We start from the raw sequence: 11,538 nt of genomic DNA on the forward strand, positions 1-11,538 counted from the left end.
CTGTTACGACCTCTAGGGGTAAGCCGTAACAGAAAAAGGATTTGAATTCACACCAGAGAGATGCCAAATAAACAATTTTATTTTCTTTAAACGGGAGTATCTTCAGGGGCAGACAAGGCCAAAACAATAAACAAAACAGACTTTTCTTTGACAACTAAATAACCTCAAATGGAAATAAAAACAAATCAGCGATCAACTTCCCTACCTCCCTCAACCAAAAACAAAGTAAAGAAAAGATACATTTAAATAAAATGGCGTCTAACCCCCTACGTCCCTAAATTTGGCAAACTAGTATTTACAAGAATTTACAAAGTTATTTACAAAGTTTCCGGGCGTACACACAGCAGAATCAGAATCCAAATCGTAGTCAAGACAAGCAATGTTCAGATAAATCGGGGTTTTTAGAATTGAATCTTACAATAATAAATAATAAACAGATTCAATACACTCAGAATATCTCTCTCGCTCTCCGGTACGACACTTTTTCACAACCCTACAACAAACGACGGCAATACAAACAATAGCAAGAAACCGTTAATCAGAACGTTAGCGCAACACAACGGTATGAAGTCAACGAGGCTCAAAGGCACCAGATGAGTGTTTGGGGCGGTCCTTATATCTGGGTAGGGTGTCACCATCACCAATCACCACCTCCCGCTGGTTAACAGAGGCCACACCCATCTGGAACACAAACATGTCGACACACAAGCAGAGACATCGAATACATACAAAAACAGTGCACAGATCTTAAGGTCATAACAGTGCTATTTATTTTTTGTCATTTAAAACCTCACAAATTCCTTTTTCTTGAAAATTGTGCTTTCTTTCTTTTTTCCAGTATCCTGCAAAATCCATGTAAAATAGTGACGTTTCTCTTCCATAGGGCCTGTACGATAACTTCCTCAGCATGAAGCTGAAGGACCCTGGGATGCTGGGCGTGTGCGCAGGTCTTGACTGGATGTGTTTCTCTGACCTGCTGAATGAGTGTGTCTTACACGGACAGAACTATTCGCTCATGCGCTACTTCCCTTTCCTGCCCGCTGCCTTCCACCACCTATATGCCGCAAACTCGGTCCCACGCATCAATTATCCACACAGTAACTACGAGGTGAGAGAATGCGATAGACAGTGAGAGCACATGCCGTCTATCCACCCTTATCCTTAATACCCTAATGTTCTGTCGTTCCCTTTCTATCTTTCATCAAATGAAAGCACTGTGTCCCAGTTACACACTTGACTATAAAGCTTCAAAACACAGCCCACATGGGTCTCCATTCACTATGACTGCAGTTATGCCATTGAGCATCTGTTTTTCACATACACTATTGTTCAGCAGTTTGGGGTCATTTAGTTTTTTTGTTGAAAACTTCAAGAAATTAATACTTTCATACAGCATGGATGCATTAAATTGATCAAACATGACAGTAAAGACATTTATAATGTTACATAAGATTTCTATTTGTCAAAGAATCTTGAAATTACTTTGTAACTAGTTATAACAACTTTACAAAGTTTTTTTTTTTTTTTTTTACTTCACTAGGCCATTCAAACTTTTGTAAGAAATGTATGACCTCTTTGTACATGCTCTTCTATACACTGAAACACTGAAGGCTGTTAATTTACGCATATTTAAAGGGGTCATGACCTGCCTTTGTTTTTTATTTTGTACTGTTCTCTGAGGTCCATTTATAATTTTATCAAGATTTTTACATCAAAAAACATCATGATTTAGAAGTAATAGGCTATTTTCTGTCCTGTTTTGACCCCCCTGGTCAGAATGCTCTGTCTGAATAGACATGGCGGATTGTAGACTCAGAAAGTAAACGCCCACTGCTATGATTGGCTAACAGTTTTACATATTGCAAGTTCTAAAGGACAGCTGTGTGCCCACCAATGTAAACTTCTGCATGGATGTTTGACAGCCTACATCCTTCATAGATGGACGCTGCAGTGATTTAGATCAAAAACACTTAAATACTAGGTACATATCAAACAATCTGTAATAACAGACACAGCAATAGTGACCACGTTTCAATCTTTCTAAAAATCCTGCATTGAATCGTGCCTTGTTTGTAAACGAATCCGCGGTAAAAGGAAGTGAACAAAGGACCAAGTTCTTACTGATGTGGTCTGGAAGGAAGGCAATGCAAAGATTGTGTTTTTCCACATCTTGGTACTGTACAGCATCTTGTTGTCTTCGGAGCCATCTTTATTGTTTGATTTTTTTTTGTAGACCTGCATTTGCCTCTCTTGTTATTTACCCACTATATGCACGAATGACTATAAAGCTTCAAAACACAGCCCACATGGGTCTCCATTCACTATGACTGCAGTTATGCCATTGAGCATCTGTTTTTCACATACACTATTGTTCAGCAGTTTGGGGTCATTTAGTTTTTTTGTTGAAAACTTCAAGAAATTAATACTTTCATACAGCATGGATGCATTAAATTGATCAAACATGACAGTAAAGACATTTATAATGTTACATAAGATTTCTATTTGTCAAAGAATCTTGAAATTACGTTGTAACTAGTTATAACAACTTTACAAAGGTTTTTTTTTTTTTTTTTTTACTTCACTAGGCCATTCAAACTTTTGTAAGAAATGTATGACCTCTTTGTACATGCTCTTCTATACACTGAATGTTCTTAGGCTGTTAATTTACGCATATTTAAAGGGGTCATGACCTGCCTTTGTTTTTTATTTTGTACTGTTCTCTGAGGTCCATTTATAATTTTATCAAGATTTTTACATCAAAAAACATCATGATTTAGAAGTAATAGGCTATTTTCTGTCCTGTTTTGACCCCCCTGGTCAGAATGCTCTGTCTGAATAGACATGGCGGATTGTAGACTCAGAAAGTAAACGCCCACTGCTATGATTGGCTAACAGTTTTACATATTGCAAGTTCTAAAGGACAGCTGTGTGCCCACCAATGTAAACTTCTGCATGGATGTTTGACAGCCTACATCCTTCATAGATGGACGCTGCAGTGATTTAGATCAAAAACACTTAAATACTAGGTACATATCAAACAATCTGTAATAACAGACACAGCAATAGTGACCACGTTTCAATCTTTCTAAAAATCCTGCATTGAATCGTGCCTTGTTTGTAAACGAATCCGCGGTAAAAGGAAGTGAACAAAGGACCAAGTTCTTACTGATGTGGTCTGGAAGGAAGGCAATGCAAAGATTGTGTTTTTCCACATCTTGGTACTGTACAGCATCTTGTTGTCTTCGGAGCCATCTTTATTGTTTGATTTTTTTTTGTAGACCTGCATTTGCCTCTCTTGTTATTTACCCACTATATGCACGAATTGGTGGGCGTAGCTAAATGGGCAGTGATGTAGAAGCAGGCATATAGAGACAGAGGGAATTTAGGCCACGCCCACACCGGGGGGGAAAACAATCCAACCCTCTCGATTGACTTTGTATTGCGGAAAACTGCATCCTTGTCATTTCTGAAAAAAACAAAATAATCAAAAAACAGATCAATGCCTAAAAACTGCTGTGTGACAAGGTGTACTGCAAACAAGCTAAAAAACCCATAACTACCTTTTTATAAGCTACCGAACCGTAAAAGCCAGCCTTTAAGGAGACAAAAGTGGAAACAGGCAATAAGACGTGAAGCATCAGCAGGAAAAATGTATAAATTGTGAGATCCTGACACTCAATATGATTTAGTATTAGTAAAATTTAGTTTCTCAATATATCTCCTCCTCTCAGGTTCACATAGGGTGATGAAACAATCCTTTGACATGGTTAAAAATAATGAATGTTTCCTGTCGCCTATTATGATTACGTTTCCCTCCAGTGGGTGTTGTTTTCAGAGTAATGTGACACATTGCGCTCTACTTTTGTGTCCTTAAAGGGGTCATATGATGCGATTTCAAGTTTTCCTTTCTCTTTGGAGTGTTACAAGCTCTTGGTGCATAAAGAAGATCTGTAAAGTTGCAAAGACTAAAGTCTCAAATCCAAAGAGATATTCTTTATAAAAGTTAAGAGTCAGCCACGCCTACCTAAAACAGCTCGTTCTAACACGCCCCCACATATCTATGTCACTATGTGGAAATATTAGCATAATGCCGCCCAAATGTGCACGCAAAGAAAGAAGGCGTGGTTTCAGGAACAGCAGTCGTGTTGATGCAGCCATGTCAGGGAGACGCTGTGTTTCAGTGCGAAAGCAAAAGCACTTTATTTGGCCTTCCGGAAGTAGATGTAATTAGGAATAGAGGGTAAATTCCGTCTTTGCTATGACAATCTGGCCCTTCTGAATCAGCGACTGCAAGTATGTTTTGTTATTAGTTTAAGTGTTTGCTATTGACTGTTCAAATGCGGAGTTTTGCGAAATCATAGCACGTCAACTGTCTTAACCGTGGCTTGTGTACTGCATCGTCACTGTGTCTGTCACGCGACTCTGTTGCCCATTCGGGCTTGAACTGATGGTAAAACTAACGACATTATTAACTGTCTTGATATTTACTTTGAAAGCTGAAGCTTGCGATTATGGTAAGGGGCGTTAAATTTCCGATGCGTGCTTGTGGTGTTCGGCCAATCACAATGCACTGGTTCAGCTGGCCAATCAGAGCAGACTGCGCTTGTCAAAGGAGGGGGCTTTGTTGAAAACGACGCGTTTGAGAGAGGCGGGGCATAGAGGAACTACAATAATGTACAGTATTTGAAAAATAATGTGTTTTTTGAACATTAAAGCATGTCAACATATTCTGTTACACCAAATACACAAAATAATGATCTTTAAAATAGCATCATATGACCCCTTTAAATGCTAGTTTTTTTGGGTCGACAGCTTATAAAAACATAGTTCTGGGGTTTTTAGCATGTTTGCTGTACACCTTGTCACATAGCAGCTTTTAGACGTTGTTCTGTTTTTTGTTAGAAGTCAGAAATGACAAGGAGGAAGATGTCATTTATAGTATAATGTCATCTTATATGTCCGAATATCAAGGGAATTTTTTCATTTCTCAGTTCATTAACCCTTTAAAGTTGCCACAGTCATTGCATACTTTGCATGTGCTGCACTTTATTTGTACCATTTTGTTTTATTAGTAGATTTTTTTATTTATCTATTTGGCCTTTTTTTGAATTTAAAAGTAAATTTTAATTTTGAATTGTAGTCCTTGAAAACCAAAAAAGTAGTGCTTGTAAAGCTTTTTTTTTTTTTATTTTATATTACTTTATAATATCTGTACAAACCCTGTGTATTTTCATGCTAAAATGAACTGCATACCATATGCACCATGATTGGTGTTGACAGCAGTTTTATGATTCTCAATACCAATTTTCATACGACTGCAAACACAAATATGCATATTAGTGCCATAACAGTACATATTGTGTATTTTCATGCTAAAATGAACTGCATACCATATGCACCATGATTGGTGTTGACAGCAGTTTTATGATTCTCAATACCAATTTTCATATGACTGCAAACACAAATATGCATATTAGTGCCATAACAGTACATATTACTGTCTTAAGGGTGCATGTTACTACTCTAGGATACTAAAATCACCCTTTAGGGGTAAAGATGGTACAAATGTTGCTTTGAGGGTACTCCCCCACTGATAAGCTGATATGCTGTACCACTAAAGCAGTGGTCTCAAACTCATTTCCTGGAGGGCCACAACAGTTTAGCTCCAACTCACACCTTCTTGGAAGTTTCTAGTAATCCTGAAGACCTTGATTAGCTGAATCTGGAGTGTTTGTTTAGGGTTGGAGCAAAACTGTGCAGAGCTGTGGCCCTCCAGGAATTGAGTTTGAGAACACTGCCCTAAAGGTTCAGTTTTTGCAAATTTTTTCTGACACTGTGACATGTCTTCATATAGTAATAAATTCCAACATTTATCACTTTCATTGTAAAATGGAAGTGGTAATAAATTAAGCCTTAAATTCATTTCTAGGCTTTCACTAAAACTCAGCACACCAAGAACGCCCTGCTTGCCATGTTGAATGACATCCCACCCGCTGTACAGAGCCGCATTTCCATAAGCTGTCTCTGCTTGGACATCCTCAGCCTTCTCCTGGACCTCATCTCCCCCAAGCTGCGCCCGGTGAGTGATTTTAAATTCCTGCAAAGAATCCTGAAAAAATATTAAGCAGATTTCAACATTGATACTATTCAGAAATGTTTCTTGAGCAGCAAATCAGCATATTAGAATGATTTCTAAAGGATCATGTGACACTGAAGACTGGAATAATGATGCTGAAAATTCAGCTTTGCCATCACCGGAATAAATTACATTTTAAAATGTATTAAAACAGAAAACAGTTTAAAATTTTATATTGTAATAATATTCCACAATATTACTGTTTTACAGTATTATTGATCAAATAAATGCAGACTTATTGGGACATGTGATATGTTTCTTACAGGTCAACCCTCAGCTTTACAGCACTAGGGAGAAGCAGCAGCTCTATGATTTGATTGACACCATGATCAACTACAACCTGACCTACAGACAGGACCGCACACCAGAGGGACAGTACACTTATGTGCTGGAGCCGTGAGTACATGCACATACACTAACAACATGATCTACAGACTCGTTGAACATATTGTTCTGTTTTTGGGCAGATAACTATGCTTGTCCGTCAGTACTTTAGTTATGCAAATGAGAGTTCACCACAAGAATACACACTAACACGAATAGCGCTTGAGAGATTCTGTGTTTACCTGTTCATCACGATTTATGAGAGATTAGGCTGCAGCTCCAGATTATTGTCTCTCCCTCCCCTACTCTTATCCTTTTTTATTATTCTCCATTCTTTGTTTCACTTTGGCAATTCTCTCACTTGAGAACTTGGAGGTTTTTGTTACTTCCCTAATGAATGGATGCACATGTTCATCACTCAAGTGCATAAAAAGACCTACAATCCTCTCTGTGGCTTACCGTGTCGTACCACTCACACTGATTGATGGAAGTGATGCTGAAAATGTTCACAAACAAGCTTTGACATTCAAAAGTGGAGCACTTGCTGCTGAACCTTTAAAAGTCTGCTTGATGGAGCTAAAGGCGGATAAAAACCAGGAATGAGAAGATAAGCAAGGAAACAATTTGGGCTATTGGATTGGTTTTCAGATGGCGAGCTCAAGCTGGAACTGAAGAAGAGCATCTCTGTTCATCCTGTATGTTTGCCTCTTAAGTATTTTCATATTTTATATGCATGAATGTTTGTTAGTTGGAATTTCTGTAGAACTGACTAGCTCAGTCTAATAGTGGTTGATCCATATTGGCTGTTCAGTGGCCAATGCTGGTAAAGCTAATGTCTAATGAAATGCTGATACATAAACAACTGTTCAAAAGTTTGGGATGATTTTTTAAATGTTTTTGAAATAAGTTTTTTATGCTCTTTTATGCTGCATGTATTTGATCAAAAATACAGTAAAAACAATAATATTGCAAAATGGTGTTAAGGTTTAAAAGTATATATTAAAAATGTATATTTAAAAATGTTATTAATTCCTGCTGAATTTTCAGTGCTGCTTAATATTTTTTATGGAAACCATGATGCATGTTTTTCAGGATTCTTAATGCAATTAATGCATCCTTTCTAAAAAAAAAAAAAATATATATATATATATATAAAAATTCTTACTGTTTTTAGTTTAGAATTTTAGTGTTTTCACTAAATGAGCATATTTATTTAAAAGCATATTACAATATGACAATACACTAAATGCAATAGTATGTAGCAAACTGTAATGTTTACCTTAAACATTTTTTTTTGTCTGATAAAAAAAATAAATTATGCGATGACTTCTAGAATAAGTGTTTTGCACTCATTTATACAAATTCAAAATAATGGCTTTGTGGAAATGAATCAAATAATTAAGATGGTTAATTTTATATTGCCAATTAAATAATATTGAATTTAAATGAAATATTATGTCATCAAACCCTACAAGTCTAGATTAGATGTTTTTCATGATCATGTTTCTGAAGTCTCTTATTGATAAACCCGTGTGTTTGTTCTTTCTGTGATTGGTGCAGTAGAATCATGCAGCAGTCGTTCCTGCAGGCCCGCTGCGAGGAGACGCTGGTCACCTCTGATTGGGGGATTCCGCTGCTGGTCTCCCTGTTGCTGCTTCTGCTTGTTTACGCCTTCCTGTATCTTCCTGCCATATCTTATCGAGCTCTGCTTCAACAAGCGCTAAGTAATCACACTGAAGCCATGCCCCTGGAAAATAATAAGACGGACTGAGGATTGTACGATTCCCATGCCAAATGTTGAATCATGCATCGTCCAATGATGAGAAGAAATGGTTCAGCATTATTAAACATTATAAACTTTCATCAGAGGAGTCCTGAATGGAAGAAACAATCACATCTACTGCTTTTGTAATTATTGTGCTATTTTGACAGACAATATTGTGAATATAATCCAACTCTTTAATGTCCAGTCATGCTAATTCACAGCATGCATTTCCATATATATATATATATATATATATATATATATATGAACACTTTTAGGCAATATAATGTGAGATGCGATAGCATAGCTAATTTTATATTGCCAATTAAATAATATTGAATTTAAATGAAATATTATGTCATCAAACCCTACAAGTCTAGATTAGATGTTTTTCATGATCATGTTTCTGAAGTCTCTTATTGATAAACCCGTGTGTTTGTTCTTTCTGTGATTGGTGCAGTAGAATCATGCAGCAGTCGTTCCTGCAGGCCCGCTGCGAGGAGACGCTGGTCACCTCTGATTGGGGGATTCCGCTGCTGGTCTCCCTGTTGCTGCTTCTGCTTGTTTACGCCTTCCTGTATCTTCCTGCCATATCTTATCGAGCTCTGCTTCAACAAGCGCTAAGTAATCACACTGAAGCCATGCCCCTGGAAAATAATAAGACGGACTGAGGATTGTACGATTCCCATGCCAAATGTTGAATCATGCATCGTCCAATGATGAGAAGAAATGGTTCAGCATTATTAAACATTATAAACTTTCATCAGAGGAGTCCTGAATGGAAGAAACAATCACATCTACTGCTTTTGTAATTATTGTGCTATTTTGACAGACAATATTGTGAATATAATCCAACTCTTTAATGTCCAGTCATGCTAATTCACAGCATGCATTTCCATATATATATATATATATATATATATATATATATGAAGACTTTTAGGCAATTTAATGTGAGATGCGATGGCATAGCAGCAGCACAGAGATATTGAAGCATCTGGATGTTGTCTAGCTTTTACACTGGAAGTAAACTTGTAACCTTTCATTGCTATCCTGTTCTCTAGAAATGGAAGAACCATTTGATTTTAATGTGAAAACAGCAATAACAACATAATATATAGGAACACAAACACAAATTGTGAACTGCTCCATATTTTTTTGACAGAACATTCTCCAATAGTCCTAAAGAAATGACTTTGTGTACGTGACCCGGGATACCCCGCACAACTAATCCTGCTTTTGGATTTTCATCTGCTTGTGTGTATTGCACATATTGTTTAATGTACTTTTATTCCTGGAAAAGTGTTTTACCTTCTGAGTAAAAGGGATTATTTAGCTCACACGCTTTCCACTTTATAAACCATCTCATATTTATTTTTATTTATATCCCTCCTCGTTAGATTCCCTTGTTCAGGTTCACCTTGGAGTAGTGCTCATGAATAATATTATTATGTTATGTAAAGGTCTGTGCTGTTAGGACTAGTTGTACATTAAATGACCTGTGTGTGTTTCCACAGTAATGTAGAAGATGTGGTGCATTTTCCTGGTTTGCCTCCCCGGAGGCAGTTAACATATCAGGTGAAGCAGCTGATCGCCAGGGAGACGGAACTAGAGAGGATGAGGAGGGTAGAGAGAGCGCAGCAGAAACGAAACTCACAGAAGGTAAAACACACAAAGTTTGATGCTTGGCTTTCAAGTGTGTTTTGTATTATTTTGTTTGGTTGTGTTTTTTTAAGATAATTTTTTGTCTTTAAAAAACATTCTGTTTCACCACTCATTTGCAGTGTAAACTTGAAATATGTTCACATGCACTTTTTTTTTAACTGCAACATTATGACTTGTCTACAGTTTTGTCCGACTTCAGTCATACTAGTCCAAACTTTTGCGAAGTTGGACTAACAGACCTAGATAATGTAGCTCGACTTCATCTAGTATGTACACTAGACCGAGTGAGGCGCAAAATGTATTTAATCCTTTAGGTATTGTGTTGTGTGTATGTTCAGCCCCAACACAGGCTACAACTATACAACATATAATGTGCAGAGCTGTAGACAATCATATTTTGTAAACAGGATTGTCTAAGTTTCAAAGCATTTGTTCTCTGCATTCAGACGGAGACAGTTAAAAAGGACCAAGAGGGGAAGAAGACAGAAGTGAAGAAACAGACAAACAGGAACCATCAGCAGAGGCTGGAGAACATAGTTAAGCAGACTGTGGTGGAAAGCAGGGTAAAGCATCTATATTAAACCACCTTAAATCCTTTACATCTGTCCTTAAACAACCTCCCCATACTCCTAAAAATCCCATTTTAAAATGTATTTTCCTTAAGTCCACTCCACCATTGAATATTATCATAGCAAATTCAATGCTGGGATTGGTGATTCACAACTGATCTGTAACTAATGAGTTTTACATTATTGCAGATAATAATTACAAAAAAGTGTAAATAATAGTTTGTAAATATTATATGCAATAATATAAAACTAATTGTGAATGTGCCATGATAAAGAGATAATATTTACAAATTGCAGTGCTAATTATAGATTATTAATCATAACCTAATTTAAAATGCCAAGTCAGAGAGACGTTGGTTTTTGCGCTGAACTATTTAGAAAATTCGCCCCTTTATCCATTTTACAGTGATATGTTATATGATTGTCCTTATACTGGTTCTCTTTGCATATGCTTGACTTATGCTTCATAATAATCCAAGATTAATTGGGTAAATAGCGGATCAGGGTCGAAGTGCTCACATGTGATGACTTGTTTATTTATCCTTTTCATGTTTAAAGCCTGAATTGGATTTCTTTGGACGAGCCATTGTACCCAAGGAGAAACCTGCGGTCACCACTACAAGTGTGTTGTTGTTGTTTGTGTATATATATATATATATATATATATATATATACATTCGTACAATAAATCGAAGTCTTCTGCATAACCTAAATGCTAAAAATGAGCTGATCTCACTTCTCTCTGCAGGTGAAGATGGTAAAGGAGGTGGAGTGGTGCATATCGGTAAAGCTGTGGGTAACAGTGATGTATGGTTTCGTTTCAATGAAGGTGTGTCCAATGCAGTGCGCAGAAACGTTTACATTCGGGAGTTACTTTAAAGTGATGTGGGCGAGAGAGATGTTGAAGCTTAATGAATGTTAATTTACCACCTTAAATCAATACACAAAAACCAAAAATGTTCTGAACCTTGTACTGTATAGTTAAAAAACAAGCATCTACAATGTGAAAAAGAAAAAGCACTGGTTCCTCTTTGTTTTGTTTTTTATTGTTCTTGTATAGTTGTCTTACACTTTTATAA

General features: G+C 36.8%; 1 protein-coding gene across 1 annotated transcript in view; it reads left to right on the forward strand.

Annotated features, from left to right (window-relative positions):
• LOC107590717 (CTF18, chromosome transmission fidelity factor 18 homolog (S. cerevisiae)) overlaps window positions 1–11,430 on the forward strand; it is a 24,252-nt gene extending 12,822 nt beyond the window's left edge. The window contains exons 16-22 of the mRNA XM_016279625.1: window positions 884–1,108; window positions 5,930–6,079; window positions 6,402–6,532; window positions 9,743–9,887; window positions 10,337–10,453; window positions 11,018–11,081; window positions 11,208–11,430. Of these exons, the coding sequence (XP_016135111.1) occupies window positions 884–1,108; window positions 5,930–6,079; window positions 6,402–6,532; window positions 9,743–9,887; window positions 10,337–10,453; window positions 11,018–11,081; window positions 11,208–11,338 (963 nt within the window). The 3' untranslated portion in view covers window positions 11,339–11,430. The remainder of the gene's footprint in view (window positions 1–883; window positions 1,109–5,929; window positions 6,080–6,401; window positions 6,533–9,742; window positions 9,888–10,336; window positions 10,454–11,017; window positions 11,082–11,207) is intronic.
• Window positions 11,431–11,538: the final 108 nt, after the last annotated feature.

The sequence above is a fragment of the Sinocyclocheilus grahami genome, unplaced genomic scaffold (assembly GCF_001515645.1).
Source record: "Sinocyclocheilus grahami isolate Dianchi unplaced genomic scaffold, SAMN03320097.WGS_v1.1 scaffold132.1, whole genome shotgun sequence".
Lineage (NCBI taxonomy): Eukaryota > Metazoa > Chordata > Actinopteri > Cypriniformes > Cyprinidae > Sinocyclocheilus > Sinocyclocheilus grahami.